This window comes from Crocodylus porosus, unplaced genomic scaffold (assembly GCF_001723895.1).
Source record: "Crocodylus porosus isolate Cpor-Errol unplaced genomic scaffold, CroPor_comp1, whole genome shotgun sequence".
Taxonomy (NCBI): domain Eukaryota; kingdom Metazoa; phylum Chordata; order Crocodylia; family Crocodylidae; genus Crocodylus; species Crocodylus porosus.
The window spans coordinates 64,605,963-64,630,778 of record NW_017728909.1 but is presented as its reverse complement, the minus strand read 5'-3'; the positions used below and the strand labels follow the sequence as shown (position 1 = coordinate 64,630,778).

Sequence of the window (24,816 nt, the reverse complement as noted above, 5' to 3'; positions counted from 1 at the left end):
CGGACTAGATGATCTACTCAGGTCCCTTCCGACCCTAGAAACTATGAAACTAGGTTTGCCAGTAAGTAAGTAGTCAGCTTTACTGGGTTTGCCAGTGTGTAAGCAGGCCGTCACAAAAACTGCGCACGTTAACATGAATCTCACTGCATCGCAGTCTGTCAAGAGCTGTTGTTCAGGAGTCACTCCCCGCAGTTAGCCACACTGGGTGAGCTTCCTGGGTTGCGCTGCTCCAAGTCCGAAGGCTTGATCTTCCCTTAGAAATCCATGCAGATGGTACAAATGGCAAACAGCGATCTTGCTTGCTTATGCTATCTAACCCTTTTGTGATGTCACCCTTTCTAATACTAGCCAAGCTTGTTATGCAATGTTTGGCGTATTGATCATGTTTGGCGTATTTACAATAGAACATCTTTACACGCTTGGAGTATTCTTCTGTTATTGTCCTGTTCCCACACTAATTAATCCCAACACCGTGTTATCATCTCAATTTATTGTTTTATTGTTCTGGATATTCCCTGGCATTTTACTGGGGTTAACTTTAAGCCAATCATTGCCAGTCTTTAACTGAATCATCTCAAAAAGACTTCTGGGAGCTTGGACATGACCAGATTTAATTTTCCTTGCAACACCTTGGGGTGCCACACCATGTGCCAGCATGATCATGGGGTAAAACTGGAGATTTTAGTTAGGAATCCAGTGTTAGAAACATTCTGACCTGTGGTAGCTTTCTAGGTCTTTTGCAAGAAGAAATGCTGTATTATTTTTCCACACTAAAAAAAAAAAAAAAAAAAAAAAAAAAGTGAAAACTAACAGCTGGCCTTTCCTGATGGGTGCCTTGAGTCTAAAAAGGTTGAGAACCACTGCTCTAAAGTAAGCAACAGAAAAGTTGGGTTGCAGTCACCCAGGGTTTCCAAGCTGGGTCCCATTTTGTGGGGCCTTGCAACTCCAATTGAATTTCTTTTAGCAACCCTGGTTTACCACCGCCTAGTTTCAGATTCCCTGCTGTAGGGACTGAGGGAGAAACATTCCTCCTGTCATCCATCACTCCTGTTGGCTTTTAAGTAATGTTTTTTTTCCTAAATAGTATGGAAGTTGCCTGCTGAATTTCCCAAGTATGAAGCACACCAGAGGTTGTATGTTTATGTTCCCCAAAACAAGAGTTTTTCCATATGCATTATCTATCATTTTCTTATCAAACAACTGTCTCATTACTGCTAATTAATTTAAACGCAGAGCTAATAAAATAAAATGTATGCTATTTACCATGTGGGGTTTGTATCAATTTATCTGCAAAATAAGCTTAGGCTTGATGTAGAGAATGATTTTATTTCATTGGCCAGTCAAAAAACTATTGTACATCTAACTTTTTTTTTTTATTTCTATTCCAGGTGGAAATGGGCATGAAGAACCATGAAATTGTTCCTGCTAATTTGATTGCCTCCATAGCTAGCCTTAAATATGGCGGATGTAACAAAGTTTTGAGGGAATTAGTGAAGCACAAACTCTTAGCTTATGAACGAACTAAAAGTGAGTACGAGTCCCACATTAGCATTTATGTTCTATTTTAAAGTGTTGACTTAGTTCAGTGATATAATTGCAGCAATATTCTGCTGAGTTAAAAATTTAGCCAAGTTATGGGTGTTGCGCAGGTACTCTTGCACTTTTCAATGAGGTCTGCTTTCCAGAGGAACCAGCCTTTGGTAGTTCAATGTCTAAGTAGCTGAATACATTTATTATTTTTCATATCAACTTACATGGGCAGTTTATATAAAATAATTCAGTGTTTCATGTTCTAAAGAACGACTATAATTTTATCAAAAGAGAATATCCTTTCATTTATATCATGTATCCTATATTTTTTACTGCAAGTCTGTGCCTCTTGCAAGAAAAGAACAGTGTGGAAGCAAATATGATGTTTGTTAGGGGGACAGGAAAAGGTTACCTTTCTTGTTTTGGAGGAATGGGGAGTAAAACTTCAGATCATACTGCCAAACCATTTGTCTTTCTCTGTATTAGAAGAATCCAGTAGTCTTGTATTCTTCAGTCTCCCTCCTCTTCTGCCTTGACTCTCCATCAATTTTTTCTTTTTTTTAATCTTCCTTGGTACAGTAGTATTGTATTATTACCATATTGCTTCACTGCCTTCATTTTGGAGCCATCTCAGAATGAGGTTTTTTGTAAATTTTAGTTAGCTGAAAAGACACATTTGAGACTACTTACAGCATGACATGATTTCAAATGAAAGACCTGTATTAGAGATGGTATGTAAATAACAATTAATAGTATTTCAACCATTTGATTATCTCTTATTCAGCTGTCCAGGGTTACCGACTGACTAACACAGGGTACGATTACCTTGCTTTGAAAACTCTGTCTTCTCGACAAGTGATTACTTCTATTGGAAACCAGATGGGTGTTGGTAAAGAATCAGGTAAATATTTTAAATGCACAGAACTGTTATATTACTCATGTCTCATGAGTAATCCGATAAATCTTTTTCTGAATAAATTCATTAATTTACCAGAAATACATAGTCACTCTGTTTGAAATACTGCACAATGCCATCAGTTTGCTTTCTTCTCGAGAATGAACTAGAAAATTTCCCCTTAACTTCATTATTTTATTTAATACTTAAGTAGTCATTTGAAATGCTAGTTTATAGATGGGTGATGTTTATTTCACATTAATTGAAGAGTTTAATTTCTTTATAGACCAGTGGACAGCTTGCAGAAAGCTCTCAAAGGCACTTAAGTGAGATTGTGGAGCCATTAAGTTAATGTGAGTTCTGCCATTGACTTCACAGGGCTGAAATTTCACTCTTTGTTTTGATACAATGCTGTTTCTGTAGGATGCAGTTCATCGTCTTTGAAGATAAAGAACAACTACACATAGTTCAGAGTTCTGGTTTCTAGTGCTCCATCTGCATTAAGGATAAATGCTACAGAAGCATGATTTTAGTTCTCTTTTCCTTGTAAGGTTACATACGCTGAACTGTTTTCCAGTCTGTTTTGGTAAAATGGTGCATCATCAGCTTCTGCAGCCTGCCTGGAAGTGAGATTGGATCCCAAGGCAGAATAAGAACTGGCCAAGTAATAACTTGATAGCTCTTAGCCTTGTGTGAAATAGGTAATCTGGATGGGTTTTAAACAGCATTAGAAGGAGGAAAGGTATTGTGGAACTGATTTGAGAAAGCCAACTATGTTTCTAAAAAAAATATTTAAAAAGTCTAGATTCCTGTTGCACTAGTATGCAAAGAATCAAAGAAAATACAAACACTATTGAGATTTTTTTTAAATCCACAGTACTAAACAAGTTTGTGCAACAAAAGGAGCACTTTTGCATCTATATGTAAAGTGTGAACAAGTTGCAGGTGCTGGAACTAACCGTGATAAAATGTCAGACTTTCTTGCTAATGACAGGATTCAGGGGTTCCTTGGCTTCTATAATTTATTCCATATTCAGAGCCACTGTATGATGCCTACACTAAAATTTGTCTTACCTTATGAAGGATCATTTCAAAAGCTTGGGAACAAGTAGAAGAACATGACATGTTCTTTTTCTTTCATTCTGACATGCCATTGGTCATATCAAAATTGAATCTATTTAAGTATTAAAAATATTTCTAGCATTATTAGGACATTGGTTTTCACATTTAGATTTCAATATATGTAGCTGCTATTTGTGCCCTGGTATTGAACTGATATTCCAAAAGCTTGTTCTGGTGAACATAATGAATGAACAAAATGTGGCATAGAAAACTAGCCATTTTACACAAACATTTAACATGTTTGATACTTTTTTAATTTTTTTTTCATTTTTATAGATATTTACATAGTTGCAAATGAAGAGGGGAAGCAGTTTGCATTAAAACTGCATAGACTTGGCAGGACCTCCTTTCGTAACCTGAAAAATAAACGTGATTACCATAAGCATCGACACAAAATGTCCTGGCTGTATTTGTCCCGCCTGGCTGCCATGAAGGAATTTGCCTACATGAAGGTATTTTGGTCATAAAGGCAACTGTTCATACCCAGAAGTTACCAACAACAAAGTAGCAGACTCGAGAAAAGGATTAATAGATTCATAAATGTTAGGGTCAGAAGGGACATCAATAGATCATTGAGTCCAACCCCCTGCATGGGCAGGAAAGAGTGCTGGGTTCAGGTGACCCCAGCCAGATGCCTGTCTAACCTCCTCTTGAAGACCCCCAGGGTAGGGGAGAGCACCACCTCCCTTGGGAGCCCATTCCAGATTTTGGCCACTCTAACTGTGAAGAAGTTCTTCCTAATGTCCAGCTAAATCTGCTCTCTGCTAGGGTGTCCAAAGCCAGCGTGCAGGGCCAGGTGCCAGCCCCTCAGGGCCCCAACATTCAAATATGTAGAGAGTAATTATAAATTCAAGCTGCCACAGGGGAAATGTAGGTCAAAAATTAGGAGGAACTTCCTGACTATGAGTGTCTGACAATAAGAGTCAAGCAGTGGAGCAGGCTACCTAGAAAATTATGGAATCAACATCCTTGGATAAGATCATTTTAGTGGTTGCCTTCCAAAACATTCTGTAGCACCATTAGTAGGTACGGCTTACTGGGCTGAAAATGGCAAGGTTTGTGTTTATCTCAATCTCTAGCAATTAGGGAATGGCAACCTCTAAGATTTAACCCTGTGAGAACAATAAGCCTAATACAGTTCTACAGTGTTGTTCTGTCTCTCTATAGTACTTCTCTTTGCTTGTATAAATGTCATTTCCTGTTTTATAGAACTGTTTGATTTTTTTTTTTGGTCCTCTACCTAAGTGGCGGGAGCTGTTAGGTGAGCAAAGTTTGTTAGAATTGAATTCTAGCTACAATCAAATTGATTATGTCGTCAGATACCTTTGTATTCTGACAAGTTTATTTGATTAGGATGATGTTCTTCTCCAATAAAAAAAAAACCACTTAGTCACTTAAGGAGGACTTAAAACAAGTGAATAAGAGTAATTTTTTCTCATATTGAATTTCTCCATATATTTAAACAGTACGCAGGATGGATCTTAATTGTTTGTATATTTCATTCATCCTGAAACAGTATCTCTGCCTTGTCTGTATCATGAAAATTCTGTTGTTTGTAATATATCTTCTTTTTACACGATAAAGTCAAGCTATTAATGATTCTTTCTGGATCAGGGTTCTGCTTAAAGCGTGGTAGATGCTGTACTTTCACCAGAAGGCCTAAACTGTGCTGCTAAATATTTGCAACTTAATATAGAGAACTTTCCTGAGAATTAATGGATTGCCTTGTTGTTCATTAGTTTAACTTTCCAGTATGTTTTGTTTTTCTAGGCTTTACATGATAGAAAATTTCCTGTTCCGGAGCCAATAGACTACAATAGACATGCAGTAGTTATGGAACTTGTTAATGGTTATCCTCTGTAAGTACTGGCACTTGAACTGTTAATTCCCATTTAAAACTCAATTGCAAATAATATTTATGGAAATCCTCCTGGAAGCACTTGTTTAGAGATACTGATTTAGTAGTGTAGGTAAAAAAGATATTTTGTCAGTTATCTCTGATCTTGGTTTTTTAGTCCATATGAGGCAAATTGTGACTTCACAGACTTCACAGGATTTTGCACTACTCATGGATCAGTATGGTCTGTTGAGAAAAAAGGTTGTGTTGGTCTACCCAGAACAACATGATAATGTAGCTAACCCATTTCAGGTTTGGGAACTTGTGCATGCTGAAAGAGAGCACAACATGCCACAGCACAGCATTGCCTTGCACTATATAGATATGCCATAAAGGTATCAGGTGCTTGCGGCCCATCTCGCTCACTGTGGTTACAGAACAGCATTGAAAATCTAGTTTATATGAAGGGGAATTGATTTATGCTGGTCTCTCTTCCCATCTCATCCAAAGAAATGGATTTTTCCTTAATCCAATCAAAAACACTAAAGCAGTCTGGAATATTCTTTACTAAAATGCAGCTCACAAAAACAGTAATGGGACAACTTACTTTCACTTGTGCTCCTGGCAAAGAATTTTTTTCCCAAGCATGTCTTGTGTGGTCTTTCTTCAGCATCAGTTCCTAAAACTAACTCAACTTCATTACTTTTCTTTCTGAATTTGTAAAGCAATCATCTTTTCTTTTATGTATCCATACTTTTGTATTCTAACAGCCGTGCTAAAAGCAAATAATCTTAGGAGAGGTTATTTAAATTGTAAGCAGTGGTTACCTATTGTCCACAAATATTTTAGAACCTTTAAAATATCATTAAAGTTAGCTTGTGAAGGACTGGTTTGGTTTGTTTGCACAGTTGAATACATAAGGCCAGTTTGGTAATAGAGATAGAACTGATACAACTTTTTATCCTGCACCCAAAAGTAAATCAACTATCATTTTAGAACAAACCAGTTCATATGCTGTGTTACAAGGTAGGCAACTGAAGTAAGTTTTGTTTTCGCATTGGGGGGGGGAAGGGGGGTTATAGCGTAACCAACAGGTTGGCATCAGAGCATCCTGGAGGAATTCAAGTGAAGTTAGAGATCAGAACATTTCTGGTTTTAATCCCTCATTCTGCTAATTTAATTGTCTGACATAAGTTCAAATCAATTCTGGTTTAAACAAGAATAAGTTCTGTAGCCCGAGTTAAAATCAGACAAGTTGTAATGCGTGCCACAAATATGACAAAGTAAACAAACCTCTAAAAGAGTACAAATATGACTTGTTTAGATGTTTCCTTTGGCCAAAATGTAGGTATTCTCCCAATTAAGGAGAAAAATATATAAAAATTATGGAGTTTTTAAGTCTGTATATTTCTAAGCATCATAAGAAGGCCCAATTATTTGTGTTGCTAAATCAGACTTCCCTGAAAGTCTGACTTTAAAGCAAAGATTTTTAGACTTGGATAAAAATCTCATTAGACAGTCCAGTCTTCATATAGTACAGTGTGTGTTGAACATGTGGTTGGCTGGTGTCCTTACTTTTGTTTTCAGCTTGGAAGTCTGTGTAGTTTTGCAGTGTAGCATTCATTTATTCCCTTAATATTTGAATATTTTTTAACGTTTAGGTGCCAAGTACGTCAAATAGAAGACCCTGCTTCTACATACAGTGAGCTAATGGAACTAATTGTAAAACTTGCCAACCATGGCTTGATTCATGGTGATTTCAATGAGTTTAATCTTATGTTGGATGATGAGGACCAGGTCACCATGATAGATTTCCCTCAGATGGTGTCAATATCTCATCCAAATGCTGAATGGTAAGTATCAAGTCTAATTGACTATGTAGGATTGATTTAAATTTGTAAGCACTGACTTCACGTTCATGTATCCTCCCTAACTTTCTTCTAGAAGTGTAATCAGGTGCCACAGAATGTACGTGGGATGATTATCAAGTGACAGAAGTGTTTGTTTACAGTGAATATGTAGATAGTCAGGTCTTGCAGAGATTCTCAGGTCACTTTCAAGGAAAAAGAAGCATAAATGAATGCTGGACAGTTAACTTCTCTCTCTCAAGTTCTCTTTTTTAGTTATGTACTAACCACTTTGTCTTTTTCAAATAAAAAAGACAAAAACTTGATTATAAATGGTGATGTCCTTACCAATGTCCTTATGAGAACAATTGTGTTTAATAATAATAGGTTTGATACAGCTAGAAGAATCTCATTCTAACATTTGGAAAACTGTATGCGGTGAGGGGTGTGGAAGGCCTAATACATAGATACTGTTAGAGTTTCTAATAATGGAAATTGTGATGTGAACGTTGGTGTTTTACAGAATTACCAAATTGGTTGCAGACTTGTAATCTTTTAATTCTAGGCAATATTCTGTTTTCCGCCAGGTATTTTAACAGAGATGTTAAATGTATTCAAGAGTTTTTTAAGAAGCGTTTCAGCTATGAAAGTGAACTTTTTCCAACTTTCCAGGATATTAGGTAAGAACTTTAATCAAGAGACATTTCTTGTTTCCATGACTGAATGCCATTTGTACCAGTTCTGTATACTGAGAAAGCTGACTAAAATGTTCTGATCTGGTTTTCAGCAGTTCACTGTTAATGAGTTCCATGAATAATTTTGACATGTTTTTGCTGAAAAGTTGTTGTGAGGAGAGTGAGCTGGACTTTAATCTTTTGATGATGTACAAGGCAAAGTTGTTAAATGAATTCCAAAGCTTTCAAAATGGACATTTTTTTTAAGATATCTCTGTCCCTTTTTTGAAATGCATAACAAAACCATTTTGAGCACATGATTTGGAAATTGTTCAAATAATAAACATTACTATGCCATTTTCAGTAACTTCAGAGGGGGGAAGCATACTATAATGTGAATGTGCTTATATATAATTGGGATATGTTCAGAATGAGAGTTTTGGGATACATGCTTTATGTATACAATATAATAACAAACCTAACTTTAAATCATATTAAAATTGACTTCTGCTAAAGTCAGCTGATGAAAATATTGTGCAACCAGATGGCTGGAAGTGATTGGGCAATGAGTTTAGCATGTGGACACGCACATAAATGAGATTGTATTTATATCAGACCACTTGTAGTCACATGAAGTACAGAACTACATGGTACCATTTCCACATGTGTAAGGCCATAAACAGATGTTGTCAAATGAAGTGGATCATCTGTACCAGAATGTATCGTAGTATGGCCCATCCACTTCATTGGACAAAACACATATTGCCCATTTTCCCAGGTCAGGGCCCTGCCACTCATGGAAACAGCTGGAACCAGTCCTGTGGGACAACATTCAGGGCACCCCTCTGCAAATGGAGAAATTCCAGGTTTCCTCACTAGCACAGGAATGCCCTGAAAATCCCCAGGCAGTTCTTCGCTGGGAGAGAAACCCAGGGTTACTCTGTTTGTGGAGACATACCTGGAGTGTCAGATTTGCTCTAATGCAGTCCAAGGACCACAGTGGAATATTAATGCTCACCTGAGGAATCTGGAATGGGAGAACTTGGGCAGGCACTCCTGGGTTTTCAGGGGCCTGATCCTGCATGTCCCTAGAATGGGAATTACTGGGGTGCACAGGATCAGAACCATTGAAGCCCTAGGTGTGCCTGCCCAGGATGCCTGGAGAGCATGGGCTACTCTGAGCTGCACATGTTCTCCTGGCTTAAAGCAAACAGACATTGGCCTTAAAACAGCAGCACAAAAGTCATACCACCTGTGCTGCTGCCACAAAAATGTTTATGGCAGGACAAATGCAACCCTAAGCATGACAAGACTATTAATATCCTACTATTAATCCTTCAGTACTGACTAAAGGATTGTACATTCTCTGGTAATTTCAAAAATAAATAAAATGAGTACTATGTACTGACTTACTACGTTGAGAGCATTCTCATTTGTGCCTCTATCTTGTTCTGTTTTTCCAGGAGAGAGTGTTCTCTCGATGTTGAGATCGCAGCAAGTGGCTATTCAAAAGAAATGCAGGAGGATGATGAACTGCTTTACCCAATTGGCCCTGACAATGATGAACATAAAGCAGAGTTGCCATCACTTGTTGATAACTTTGGGCAGAAAGTAAAGCTGTCTAGTGCAGATGAAGAAGATGAAAGAGGTTTCACAGATGAATCAGATGATGACCTTGAAAATAGATCCACCAAAGACCTAATATCTTGTGATGATGACGATGATGATGATGCTGGTGAAAGTAGTAAAAGCACACAAAGTTTAGATGTTACAGAGTTGGTCCATGCTGTAAAAGAAGTTGAAGGACACAGTACAGTAGAGAAAACCAATGGCAAAGAGCATTCTATAGTAAATCTTTCTGAGAGCAAGAAGAGAACTGAAGCCACAAGTGAAGATTGGGAAGATCAGGAAGGTCTTCACAATAAGGAGTATGAAGATGAATGCCCTGATCTGGTTGACTTCTCAACATTAAACAGAGAATTCAGGCCTTTCAGGTATAGAATCATACTAACTGTGTCAAAGATTCTGTCTACTCTCCCTTCTTCCCCTTCACTTGACCTGCTGAAGAAATGCTGCTGTGCAGCCACCCTTGTTACAATAGAAAACAAAAGAATTTATTAATCTTTAATTTATTAATCTTTGTTCTTAAAACAAAATAACATCTTTCTTTCTTTTGACCTGATGCTGGTTAATCCACATAGTAATATTAATGTTTATAATACTTTTTAGTGAGACACATGAGTTGACCTACTCTTTAATACCTATTATAATAAACAGTCTTGCAAGCCTGAATTAACTCAACTTACCTTCCACAGTTGAGACATAAAAAAAGAAATAACTAAACTGATTTGTACTAGTGAAAAAAGTGCATCACATTAAAATATTCCTTATATAATAACTCTTGCCATATAGTTTGCACCTAGAATACTATTACCTGAAGTTTAATTCTTCCTGTTAAGATGAGCACAAATTCCATGGTTTGTGTTATCCAGTTGCACTAATATTAATATCTGTTATTTTGTATCTTAATTTCTTGCCTGGCCTGTTTAGAGTTCCCTGCTAACCTGGATCCTAGACCTTCTGTACGTGAAACCATAGCTCAGTAAAAACACTGAATCTATAACAGAATGAGTACAGATCACTTCCTTCCCCCACCCTTAGCTCATCTGTCAGTGTTTAATTAAATGACTAGCATGAGCTGGTCAGCACCCTGATGTCCAAAATGACATAGATAGCCAATATTAAATTAGTACTTTGATATCATGCACATTACTGGCAAGGGAATTGGAAATATATATCATGCGTTTCTACGTCTAGGCTGGGAAATGCTGCTTTCATGGCTCGTTTCAGCTTCTGTCCTTGTGTGATTTGAGTTCTTCTTTCCCACTGCTTTAGACATGTTGGAAATTAGTATTTTAGTCATAGAAATGCAACATTTTTTTCTCAGCTAGCTGCATGTCATTGCTGTGCTGTGCTGACTAATGATTTTTTTTTACTAGTGAGAACATTGCAAAGTTAATATAGTGATTCTAGAAGCAAACCCGCTGATTCAGCTTTGCCTCATCCACCAAATAACTTCCAGTTACCAATTCTTTTTTTTCCTATTGGTGGCTAATATTGAACAAATGCAGCTTAATTTTCAAACCTTAGTTTGAGTTTACATTGGCAGTCAAATCCCTCTTACTGAGATAATTTGATAGGGAGATAATTTAACAAGCATAAACTTGAAACACCACAATATCACTTTTAGTTTTCTAGAATCACATCTCATGCATTTAATATATTCTCGTCTATTGTATTGTATGAGGTATTGCATTTCTAATCCATGACACAAATTATCACTTTGATATTTCAAAAAGTTAATTTTCCATGTACTAGAAATAGTAAATTGTGCTGGAAATTTTCAGATTAAATCTTTAAAACTATTAGAAAATAAGGGTCATGAAGATAGTGAATAATTTGTCTGTTTTTTACTAGATGAAATAAAAATCTAATTTATATATTGTAGAAATGAAGAGAGTATGGTTCACATCAATGAACACAGAAAAAGAACCACAAGTATCACTTCAGCTGGCAGTGTTGGGAGCTGTTCAACAATTCCTCCGGTAACTAATGCATACATATTTTTTTTAGTTTACAGCCATTGCTTGTTAAGGTTTTAAATCTTCTGATGTTACATTGTCAAAACTTGTTTTTCAGCTTTTTGGGGATAAGTCTGAATGCTTTGAGTCAGGTGTCTGTATGCTCTGTGATCCTAGAGTTTACTGTTGATTCTACCACATGTCCTAGAACTGGGTGGTAGAATCTAAGCTTTCCTTTTAATTTTTTCTATTTAAAAATAACTTTGACCTCCTGCTTGAAGATAGTTTTAAAATACAAAATATATGCCAAAAAAGTAAAACTTGGGCGGGCCAAGTATAACGTTGTGCAGTCTTCAGAACCTGTATGAAATCTTAGCTCTTACATGAACTGTCCTATTTATCTCATGTAGTGACAATTCTGAAATTTGATAACAACATGAATGTTAAAACTTATGCCACTGTTCATCATTTCAATAGAAGCATCCAGCCAACCTGGATGCTACCTTATCCCATTGTCCCAAATCTTAACACCTTGTGATGTACCACAAATTTCAACTGTCTCAGCCTGCTACTGGGAGTACACATTAAGGCTTAGTACAGACAGTCAAAAAGCCTGAGGTAGAATCAATTCAATATAGGCAGCTTTCCCGGCACCCCTCTCCTCGTCCTCCCCCCTGCCCCCTCAAGCTGCATAGGTTGAACTGATAACCAAATTAACTTATGCTCAGTTTTCAATTAGGAAAGGCAGAGGGAGGCCCAGGCCAGTAGGTGAGGGGTGCAGAAGCGCCAGCCACTGAGCCAGCAAAACTGGAAGTGCACTTCGCTGGCATTTCCAGTTTCGCAGCTGGCACTTCCAGGGGGTGTGCATGCACTCCCTATTTGTCGCCAATGACATGTAGATTTTATTTTATGTTTCCTAATCAAAAAGATAGTCTCAGCCAATGAAGACCAGAAAGGCCCCAGATGGTATATTTGTTCTCTGGGGTCTTGCTTCTACAAGTTCCCCATGTAAAAGGTGTATAAAATGGCACTTCTGTCTGGCTCCTATGTCCTTTCAAAGATGGCAGTTACAAAGATTTAAATAGGAAAGGAATGGCATATACACATACACTTTGACTATATAATCATTCTGTACTTCAAGTATAATAGAGAAGAATGGTATAGCATTTTTAAGTGCCCATATTAAAGCATTAGAAATAAATAACAATCCCCATGTTTTCCATTGTGTTGTGCTCGTTGTCATTCAGCTGGTGCTTGAGCCCTACCCCAGCATATTAAACCTTTTTAACATATGAGCACTGTATATAACTAACCTATCAATCAAGCAGCTAGTTTATTTTTGCTATTTGCTAAATTTGCAGAGTATTTCTTCATACAGGGTGAGTAGTATTATTTGGCCCCCTCACCTCCCCTATTCCTAAAATGTTCACATGAAATTACTTCACTGCTTGATTTCAGCAATGTAAACCCAAATGAGATAAGTTTACTAGCTGTATTTAATACCTCATATGTCACTCCAGAATAAGAGTAGTTTGGCTTCATCTGTCGTATTTCAGATAACTGATTTCATTTGAGAAAGCTCACTGAAAGTAAGAAAGACTGAATGATCTGTTGTGGTTAGTAGGCCTTCCACTATACCAAATGATAAAATAGTTCATTCATTTCTGCTGGCACATCTCACTAGTCAATTAAACTTTTTATGGCCTGAAATATTATATGGTGGTAAATTAGTGATTATTAATCAAGTTGCAGTGTGAGCTTTTTAAGGTGCTGCAAAACATTAGCACTGTTAAGTGTACAAACACCAACACGTGATTTACAAGATAAGCCCAGAGATTTCAAATAGGAATCTATGGTGTCAAAAACATTCTGAGCCGTTGGGTCTTTCTGAGTCTTTTTCCATGATCAAAAAATAAGTAAAGGCTAAATTCTGGCATTTTCTGAGGGGTGACTTGAGTCTAACAGAGAAGTGCCTTGAGCCTAAAAAAAAGATTGAGAACCACTGTACTAGATGCTTTCCCCTATAAATCAGGTAGGATTGTTCAATCTACATTTCCATTGCATTTAGGATTTGAAAATAAACTGTAAATTCTGCAAACCATTTTAGAAATCTACTTTTACTCAAAAGTCCTCATAGTTGATTTCATGATCAAAATGTCAAAATTATCGTTACTTTTTTGACATGCTGCCACAGAGTACACCATCTAGAAATATTTGTTTAATAATCAGTACATGGCTATGGTTATTGCTTTGATAGACTCTCTTCGTTCTCAGTAGTTTCCTATAGCAAGGATTTCATTTATTAGAATAGTACTATAATATCCAGTAACTGATGCTTTTATTCCTACCAAGTAGCTTTGTTTTATACAAGAGTGCCCCCCAGTGGTTATGTTGTCTATAGATCATTTTTCCATTTTGATTTTTAGTGTACATACACTGAGGTTGCTCCAATGCACTGTAATTACAGTGCATGAGAGCATACTCAATTTATAGATTCTGCTGGAGTATGGCAGATACATCATGTGTATCAGCATCCCTGCAGTGAAAAATGGCAGCAGGGTTGCTTTAAGTGCCCCCACCGCCATTTCTCAGTGCAGGGACGCTGATACATGTGATGATCTGGACTCTTTAATTAGTACTCCCTGCCCCCCCCCAACACATGTATAAGTGCCATGGTTACTAAATAGCTCCACTTACTCCTTTCTCAGCATGCTCTATAGGTTGTACTCAGGCTTTATGTGCACTCGGACAAAATGGAATTACCTTAATGTTGGAGAAGTCCTAGTACTTTTAAAAAAAAAACAAAACCAGCTATTAAATGTTTGATGCTGAATGAGGAGGAGGAGGATGACCTTGTCAGCTTTTACCTCAATAGCTTAGTGGATAGAGCATTTTCCCAGGACATGGAAAACCAGGGTACTTTAGGCCAGGAGTGGCCAGCCTGTAGCACAGGTGCCACAAGTGGCACATGCAACCTCCGTAAGGCACACGGCAGACTGGGGAGAGGACAGGCAATACAAAGGTAGACAGGGCAGGAATAGGTAGCACCACATCAAATCAGGCAGGTAGCAGAAAGGTGAGCAGCAAATTGGGTAAGGGAAAGAGATCAGAGTGTCACTTGAGGATGGTACAGAGCTAATTTGTGGCATGCTGCCAAAAAGTTGGCCCCACTGCTCCAGGCAGTGCCAGATCTGGTGGTTAGAGTACTTTCCTGGAAAGCAGGAACTGTAGCTTAAAACCCCCTCTAGGTAATGGGGTCCTAGAATAGAAGTCTTCTATTTTCTGGCCAAATCTCAGAATCACTAGAAAAGTCCTCGTCTCCCACTCCGTTTTACTCTCAGCAGGTGTATGTGTACAGTGCTCCAATCCTGCCACAAGTAGAAACAGAATCCAAACTGTGCAGGAGTTCCAAAAATTGCAGGTATGTGGTTACATAAATGCCACATAGGCACATGGGGGGTGCGCAAAACAGGCTGTATTTGATTTGGATTCAGATTTGGCCCAAATTGTGGAGAGGGATTCAATTCGTTGATTCAGATCACTGTCCCAGTTCGATTGAGCCGAATCTGAAGATTTGATGCTGATTCGGAGAATCGGCAGTTCAGCCACAGACACAGCTTTAAATGTTTTTTCTACATACCTCAAGGTACCAGGCATGGGTCGTGAACACTGAGATGATGGGGCTGATGGAGTGTGGGGGGGGCCTCCTGTGTGCTTGGCGATGAACCCGGAAGTGGACCAGAACTATTTCTGGTCCACTTCTGGGTCTGCTACTAAGTACACTGGGACACCCCCACCCCCAACGCTCCTATGGGACTCTCCATCTGTCCAGTACCTTGAAGTACGTAGAAAAAACATTTGAAGCTGTGTCTATAGCCTAATCATCAAATCTCTTCAAATCAATTTGGAGGGTTCCAGTTTGATTCAGAGAGATTAAAGGGTCTCCTGATTCAATTCAGAGCTTCGGGCCGAATCGAATTGGCGATCGAAGCTTCGCACAGCCCTAGTGAACAAGAACAGCTCTTCTAAAGATATCAGGATGTAAAAGCATACTAGAACATGTTCAGCCAACTTCTGCTTAGCAAATATATCAGTATTCACAAAACTAGGAGGATTGAAACAGGTGAAAGGTTGGTAGGAAAGGTATTGGAGCCACAAAAAAAAGGACTAGATTAAATGAGTTTGTCACATAAAAGATGGGCCCACAATTGATGTAGATCAAGTAAGGGAACACTTTGAGAGGTTTGACATCCACAAGTCTGTGGGCCTGGATGCAATGCACCCGAGAGTCTTGAAGGAGCTGGCAGACATCATAACATGCCCTATGGCAAAAATATTTGAGAACTTGTGGCACTTGGGAGGGGCACTGGAGGCCTGGAAAAGAGCCAGTGTGGTCCCAATCTTTAAGAAGGGAAGGAAGGAAAACCCAGGGAATTACAGACCAATCAGTCTGACATCCACCCCTGAAGATCCTGAAGAAAATTATCAAGGGTTCCATCAGCAGCAGGCTAATGGAAGGCAACTTTCTGAGTGCTAGCCAACATGGCTTTGTTGTTGGAAAGTCCTGCCTGACCAACCTCAGCTCCTATGACCAGGTGACGCATTGCCTGGACAAGGGAGACAAGGTTGATGTCATATATCTGGATTTCAGGAAGGCCTTTGATTTAGTCTCCTATGATGTCCTTATGGCTAAGCTGGAGAATTGCGTCCTTGACCATCTCACAGTCCAGTGGCTGCAAAACTGGCTTCAGGGTCAGACCCAAAGAGTATTAGTTGATGGGAGCAAATCAGCTTTGTGCAAGGTGACCACTGGTATCCTTCAGTGCTCAGGCCAGTACTCTTCAACATCTTCATAAATGATCTAAATTTGGGCATCAGGTGCAGACTGGCAAAGTTTGCGGATGACACTAAACTATGGGGGAAAGCGGTCACACTGGAAGATAGACTGGGGATACAGGCTAACCTGGATAAGCTCGCAAGGTGAGTGGACCAAAACCTGATGGCCTTTAATGCGGAGAAGTGCAAGGTGCTCCATCCTGGGAGGAAGAACCAGCATCATACTTATAGACTCGGCAGTGCTACACTCGCTAGCACCATGACCAAAAGAGACTTGGGTTCTTAATTGACCACAAGATGAACATGAGCCACCAATGCTATGCCATAGCCAGCAAACCAAACCAAACTTTGGCATGCATCCACCGATGCATCTCAGGCAAAACCAGGGGCATCATCCTCCCGCTCTACTCAGCCTTAGTGAGGCTGCAGCTAGAGTACTGCATCCAGTTCTGGGCCCCCTACTTCAGAAGGAACATGGATAAACTTGAGTCCAAAGGAGAGTCACCTGCATGATCAAAGGCCAAGAGAGCAAGCCTTACTAAGAGAGGTTGAGGGACATGGGCTTTTCAGCCTGGAGAAGGCTCAGGAGGGATTTGGTGGCACCCTATAAGTATATAAAGGGTGTGGACCAGGATCTGGAAGAACAGTTGTTCGCCAGGGCTTCCCAAGAGAGAACTAGATCTAATGGCCACAAACTTCTGGAAGGCTGATTTAGACTGGACATAAGGAAAAGCTCCTTTACAGTCCAAGTGTCCAGGGAGGTGGTACAAGCACCTACTCTGGACTCATTCAGAAGGTGTCTGGATTTTTATCTTGCTGGGATCATTTGACCCCAGCAGACTCCCTGCCTATGGCAGAGGTCTGGACTCAATGATCTCGCACGGTCCCTTCCAGCCCCTAATGTCTATGAAGAAAGTAATCACAGAAGCAAAATCTGCATAGAAGGTGGCACAAAATTACTGTGAGAAAAGCGAGTAAGAATAAAGTAAATTTAGACTTCTGGGAGCTATAGTTAATGTTTGGCTTTGTTTATCTCTAAAATGCTGTTGCATTATTTTGCACATTAGGTTCATAAAGTACTAATTGCTTCCTATTCCATGAAAATGAAACGATCTGGAAATGATTATTGGAACAGTGATCAAAAAGAAAAGCTGGGAATGAGGAAGATGCAACACTCATAAAGGAAATAAAACAATTATTTTAGAGGAATTTGCATTAGGAATCTACTTTTAAAAAAATCTAAAACTTACCATAGAAGTAAAATGCAAATTAGCAGTGTGTTTGTAAAAGTAAAAATTGTAATGAATCCGATATGATATGGCTCTGGCATAATATGCCTATCCTATGAGGATTTTGAAGCCTTCATTAAAATAATAGCTCATTTAACGATGTATGCAATGTGAATATGTATGTAACACCAGGAATTATTCTGGGATATATATAAACAGTAGTATAGTAATAGGCATTGCAAATTTTGGGGAATACCCCAATTGATAAGTTACAGAAAGAAACAGCTCTTTTTTGGCTAAAGTATTTGAAATATTATGGAATGGAGACTTACATAGCTATCTTACTGTGTTCACACAAGTTTGAATGAGGAGTTATTCGAACAGGGACAAGGAAAATATGTAAATTCTGCAAAGTTTTAAAATAATGAAGCATGAACTGTTTAGTTCAAGGATTTCAACTTGCTCTTAGTGTAATTATGATGAATAGACTAATAAGCCTTCTGCGTTCAGAGGTAGTAGGGCTTGTAGAATTTTCTGAGCCCAGCTTACAGTTCCAAGGACTTAATGCCAGAAAGAACTTTTGGTGCCTTTTTGGCATTTATGCAGCAGTACTTTTCCAGGCAGTTTGTATATATATTTCCCAGAAAAACCTTTTACTATTCCAGACCACAAGGGGGAGAAATTTGATTTCAGGATTTCAGAATATTTCTTGTCAGAGGAAGGCAATAACTTAATAAGTTTTGACTTTTTTTTCCCCTAAGGTGATTTCTGGAAGGTTATCTACAACTGTTCTTCCCCAAACAAAGTATGGTCAAATGCCATAAGTAGCTAAGAAAAGAGAAGCACTTAGCACAACTGCTTTGTAAATGCTTAGCCTGTCTTCAAAAGATCAGCTTCTACACCCAAAACATCCCATCAAGTCACAGTTCATAGTGACTTCTTGCCTGACAGAATCCTGATTCAACTTCGACATTGCTGTACTCCTATATAATTGTAAAATACACTATCATAAACTGTATAACATAGTGCAGTTAACACTAACTTGGTTAACTAGATTACTTGTTAAGGATCATAGATCTTTGAATCTCCTGAATATGTTTTTAAACTCTGCAGTTTTCTAGTGCTGTGTGCGTCTAGATCCTTGGCTTCTCCTCTAATTTATACTTGCCACCCTTTGTTAAGTTTATGAAAAGGATTATGTGACATGGTTGCCTGCAAGATCAGGGAACTGAACTCTTTCATCTTAATCTTGTTTTGCATGCTGCTTTTTTAGTTAGCCCAAAAGACTTCATATAATTTGATAGATACTATTTTTTTGCTCACCAGACTATACTTTATCTTATTTAATTAAGAATTTCTGTGGGTAACGTACATGTTTGCGTTCTTAATTTTTACATGTTTTCTTATGTTAGAGAACATTGAATGAAACAGTTCCTATTTACTAGATTAGGGTTCTCCAACTGGCGGCCCATGCAATTCACAAGGAGTTAATTTGTAGCCTTCCAGGCTGTCACCTGGCCACTGCTCCTCCCCCTTGCTCCAGCTGCAGCACAGCTGGGGTCTCAGTGCTCCCTACCCTCATCCGCCTTCCACTTCCTGCCCCCACTCTGGGGAGAGGGGCACCACAGTATAGCCCACCCTTCTGGGGGAGCCTACAGACTAGACCACCTACACAGCATGCTGCAGTGAGGGAGCTGGTGACCAAGGTATCTGCACCTACACAGTGCGGCAGGAAGGATGCCACGTGCACAGGATGCTGGTGCCTATGCATGGAGTGCAGTAGAGTGGGGAGCCTGCACAGCATGTGGCCCCCAGCTTCAGCCACTTAGAAATTAGACATCCTTGTACTGTTAAATGATTAACTTGCATTTGCATAGAGATATAAATTTGCATGGTAATATACATTTGGATAGTAAATAGACTCCAATTAAAATATATAAGTAATATTTTAAATTGTTGTTATTAAATAAATCTGCCTTGAATGTGCTGGCTATATACAGGACAATGTTTATCAAACTGTTCTGCATTTGAATCTGGTCTCTTAAAGGAAGTGGTGTGCATGTGTACGTGTGCATATATAGCTAGCAAGAGAAACTTCAGAGCTAGGGGATATCATTCTCACACCTCATTTTTATTCAGTGATTGGAGTAGAAAAACAAACTTTCCTGCCTTTTCAACTCCCAGTCACTCAACGTTTGATGAGCTAGTCATTGAACTAAAGTAGAACTTAATTTGTTTTTATTATGATTATTATCTATCCAAGAGTTTTCCTGATAATTCTCCCCACAGAACTAGTAATCTTTGTTTAAAAGGGAAAAAATGAACTGTGATATCACATAGAAAGTTGGGCTGCAATAGGCTGCTAAAGTCTCACTGGATGATTTGCTGTGGCACAGTTTTTCAATTAAACTTCTTGTTCTCATAAGTCTTATTGTACAGTCTGTGCCACTTAGTAGTTTCTAGTCTGTGATTATTAAGTGAATAGTTGGCTGAATTGTGGTCGCTCCTCAGAGGAGAGTAATCCACAGCCAAAACTTGCTAAGCTGTGCTTTGAATTTTGTGATATGCAGCTGCTACCATCATAGAGAATCCAATCATGAAGGAAGATTAAAGGAGTGTGATTTATGTCGCTTAAAATGGAGAGGAAATATGATTACTGTTTAGAAGTGCACTCCTGGACTGAAATATTAGGGAGGGGAAAAGCTTTCTAGGCTGAAAACACTTGTATAAGTTCAAGAGGCTACAAAATGGTAACAGAAATTTAGAATGAAATCTCATTTCCAGTTGGAGGAAGGTTTTGGAGGTCTTCTGAGCCAGGTAGTGAGGGCAAAAAACCTGAATTGCTTCAAGATTGAATTGGATATATTTATGGAAGGAACAGTATGACAGAACAAGGATTCTGGCTCAGTGATCAGTACATTTGTTATGTGGAATCATGTATTTGAAATCCCTGGGTTAAGGTAAAGAGCAGGATTAGAGTGATATAGCCATGATGGTCCAAGAATTGTGTGAAAGGCAAGGATTTCTTAGGGTGAGAACTTTTATTGAACTGACTGCATAGTTGGGACAGAGTTAGCCAAGCTTTTGAATGGAAGACATCCTTCATCAGGTCTGAGGAGTAAAAGGCAGCACAGCATAGTTAAAAATAATTGGAGGGGAGAAATGCCCAAAGGTAGTAGATAAACAATTAACAGAAAAAAAGAAGCTGATTACTGGGAGATCAAGGACTTTCAAAAGGAAAGAGGGTTGTTATCACCTTTCCTGTGTGGGAAGAATTCAGGAAGCAGGTAAGTCATCTTAATGTGCCTTTGTAACAGAGAGCCTGGGGGGCGCCCGGTGCCTTCAAGATAAAAGCAGCCCAGTCAGGGTGCACTGCAGGCTAGGCAAGAGCAAGGGGGCAAATGAGACAATTAGTAGGCAGCAGCATGCAGCCTGCTGACTGGAAGTGGACAGGGCCCTGGGAGGCTATAAGCCTGGGGCTTGGGCTAGCAAGCCAGTCTAGCCCTGCCAGCCTCAGGGTTAGGAGCTCCTGCCAGGGTTAGCTACCCAGGGACACTAGACCCCCTGCTTTGCTGCCTGCAGGAACACTGAGACTTGGGGAGCTTACAAAGCGCATTTGTATACATGCTTGTACCTGGCACTGTGGGGCATACAGTTGTATAAGTGGCAAAATGCGCGTCAGCGCTGAGAAAATAATGGAAGAGTGCTTTTGAAATAAAATAGGTGTTTTATCCAAAAGCACCACCATTTTCTGCAGCGGTGCATTCCTTATTCTAATTTTTTTTATAAAAGTGCACTGTAAATTATATAGCCAGCCATCTGCCTTCACTGCAGGGGAAAAACTAAACAACAAATTCCAGAACAAAGAAGTTCTCTCTGTTAGCAGCAGTTGCTATTTAAATATCAAACATTTCCTTTATAGATGTAGTTAGTTTGATCACTACTTCCCACGCTTAGTGAAGGAGGAGTGTTAAAAATATGACTGCCAAAAAAAAAAAATTATCATCAAGACCTAGGAATATCATCTAGGTAATTTTTTAATATTTTAACTTTAAAAAGACTTTATGGAATTTCATAAGCATCAAGGTTTACTTTTTTTTAAAATATTCCTGTATAAAGGAATTTGGCATAGAAAGTATTGAATGCATATAAGTTGTTATATGTATCTTAAAACTAATGTGGAGTTTTTAATTATTTTTAGGAACTGGTGAAACAGAAGATAAAGCGACAACTGACTAAACAACAGAAAGCTGCTCAGCGGCGGCGGTTGCAGAAAGGAGAGGCAAATATTTATACTAAACAGAGGCGAGAAAATATGCACAACATTAAGTCAAGTTTGGATGCAGCTAGTTTTTGGGGCTAGATAATTGAAACTTGCTATAGAGCATCAGCATTTTTGTCCATGGTTTATGAATCAGAGAGAAACAGACTACACAGCAATAACTTTTTGTAAATTGGAATGTGCATATATTCAATAAATGTTCTTGCTATAGTAACCTTTTTTTTTTGTTTTTTGTATTGTAGTTAAGGCCTAACTTAAGTCAGTGGTAAAGGGGCACAGTGAATATAGGTATACTGAAGTAATAACCTACAGTATTTTTATAAGCGGATTTTACTGTAGTGATTAGACTGAGATTCTTGAAAGAGCAAGAGTGCCAAAAATACAGGACATTGTGGCAATTAATGCTGTTGCCACTCATTCCACCATCAAATTTTGAGCCCTGTAAGCAGGATCTAGAGCACCAAGCCATATCATCTGACTAGCAGGGTTGCCTATGGATCTGGAAATCTGGCAGTGGCGGGGAGCTCTGGCTCTAGGAGCCACAACACTTAACACTGCTGCAGTGGGCCAGATGATATGGCCCTGTGCTACAGATTGGACCCGAGGACCCGGCAATGGGACTAGTTGAGTTTGATGCCCCTGTAACAAAGGGCTCCTTTTCAAAATCTATTTTACCAGTTCAAAGAAACTGGGGGGAAAATCCCCGCTCATATGCAGCTTTCCTTATTTGAATTTAGTTGAAGAGTCTTTATCATGTACACCTGAAAACAGTTAGAACCAAGGTTATTTACACCTTCACAAAATCTTAGTCTGTATACTCATACAAAGACTAATCATCCTTGTATTAATAAGAGAGCTTTGAACTCAGAGACTCTCATTTATTGTCCTTTTAGCTCCAAGGCTTGGTGCACAAATGCACCGAAAAATTAGAGGTAAAAATGATGTTGTGCAGGTCTAGCAGTGACTCAGCCTCTCAGTTTGTCAATGTAGTCGCCAGTGAATGCAGATCTTGAGCATCTTTTCCATGATCATCTGCAACAGACTATATCGCTGTCTGTATTGCTATAGTTTACAGATAATAATTTTCTCTTGTATTTTGAAACTCTAGAACAGGGCTTCCCAACTTTTTCCTCAGCATGACCCCTTTTAAACGTTGAAAATTTGTTGTGACCTCAAAATGATGCAAACAAGATCAACAAGTCATAAATGGCATTACAGTGTTTATGGTCTTTATATTTTTCCTTTAAAACCTTTAACATCATTTTAACTTCTTTTTAGATTTGAAAAACAACATTGAATAAAAAGTCTAAAAAGGCTATTAAATGCATTCATTTGACATATATTTCAGTTGCTTTAACTGTTGATTATATTTACTGTGCCACCATACTGTTAAACAACCTCAGATGTCATGGTTGCTAAGTTGAGACTTAAAAATATATAATGCACAGAAATTATACAGGAAACTAGACTGCCATTATTTTTCACTGTTAATGTTGCTAACCTTGCTCAATACAACCATCTGTCTAAATAGATAGATACAGTTTGTCAATGCAAATTATACCTTATTCCAACTATAGTGTTAAACCACAAACAACACACATGGAAGAAGCACTGAACATTAAACTGATAATTCCTACACTAGGTAATATCTAGCAGATAAACATAGTTATATGCAAATTCTCTTGCTCAGTGACATAAAAGTGTTACTGTTACCTGAGCTAGTTTGACACCTGGGCCTGAGCATCCCAGCACAACTTATCAAAGTTTAGTTTTGTGGTAGAACAATGCAATAACTCACTTCAAATGAGGCCCTTGGTGACTGCACTGACACAGACATAGCAGTCTTGAATTTTTAATTTCTGGCAAGACAATTCCTTTACATACTGCTTGAAAAACAACCTTGGCTTTCTTCATGTTCCTTGTGAACTCAGGTGGCGTTTAAGTTTCATGTGCTCTGCAGACAAAACAACCAGGCACAAAACACGCTGCAGCCTTTCTTCCCCGCTCACCTCAGTACATATAAATCCAAGCCCAATGACGTATTCAGCACATTCCCACTTTCACGTCTTGCACTACTTTTGTTTCCTGTTCTCATCCTTGTCATTAGTTTACTGCTAGAGCTCAAAGCAGAAACTTTTTGGAAAAAGCATCCACTTTAGATTTTTCTGTCAAAAAACATATTTTAGCCAGCCAGCATCAACATACAGATTTTACATCAGCTTCCTGTAACATGTAGAAGCGCCTTGCCTCACAGCTGCAACTGTTGTGTTTAGACAAATAACTGCCATGCACGAGATATTGCATATTTATAAACAGGAAGCATATTCATTATAATCGGTCCACACTGTCAAGTGTCTTTGCAACCCCATTTTTTTTATTTTTTTTTTTATCATTGGGAACCACTGATCTAGAAAGAGAAAAATGTGTTCAGCTTACACTAAGAAGCTTAGGCCAGACAAAAAGATGGAGTTAAAGGTTTTTGAAAAGCTAATATATTTTTGGTGGAAAACACATGAGATTTGTTAGTGTTGAAATAACGTGGTAGCCATGATGGTCTAGGACAGTGTTTCTCAAACCATGGGTCGTGACCCATAAGTGGGTCACAAGAATATTTCATAGGATCACAAGCTGCGGCAGGGCAGAGGGCTGGCAGGAAGTGGGAAGCAGGGGAAGGGTGTGGGGGAGAGCTGCATGGCTCTACTGGCAGCACCGAGACTGGTGCCTGTGCTTGTTGGGGTGGGGTGGCTGGAAGACGCTCTGGGGGGGCAGGAGCAGCCATGATCAGGGTGCCTGGCCCCAGCCCAAAGGGGGGTGGCAGGTGTGCAACAGGCCTCTCCTCCTCCTCACTCCAGCCTGTGCTGGGGCCAGGTTCATTCTGCTGCCACCCACATGAGCCAGAACCACTGCAGCCCACCATGCTCTGCCCTAAGCAGGATGGGGGCAGCTGGGGGCCCCTGCAACAGGGCTGAGGGGGCAGGGGGCT

At 39.1% G+C, this 24,816-nt stretch overlaps 1 protein-coding gene across 1 annotated transcript in view; it reads left to right on the top strand.

The window, feature by feature from the left end:
- The window catches only part of RIOK2 (RIO kinase 2), a 23,155-nt gene extending 1,108 nt beyond the window's left edge, over positions 1-22,047 (top strand). Inside the window, exons 2-10 of the mRNA XM_019532409.1 lie at positions 1,389-1,527; positions 2,315-2,431; positions 3,824-3,999; positions 5,318-5,406; positions 7,046-7,237; positions 7,819-7,911; positions 9,369-9,899; positions 11,414-11,510; positions 21,753-22,047. Of these exons, the coding sequence (XP_019387954.1) occupies positions 1,389-1,527; positions 2,315-2,431; positions 3,824-3,999; positions 5,318-5,406; positions 7,046-7,237; positions 7,819-7,911; positions 9,369-9,899; positions 11,414-11,510; positions 21,753-21,914 (1,596 nt within the window). The 3' untranslated portion in view covers positions 21,915-22,047. The remainder of the gene's footprint in view (positions 1-1,388; positions 1,528-2,314; positions 2,432-3,823; positions 4,000-5,317; positions 5,407-7,045; positions 7,238-7,818; positions 7,912-9,368; positions 9,900-11,413; positions 11,511-21,752) is intronic.
- Positions 22,048-24,816: the final 2,769 nt, after the last annotated feature.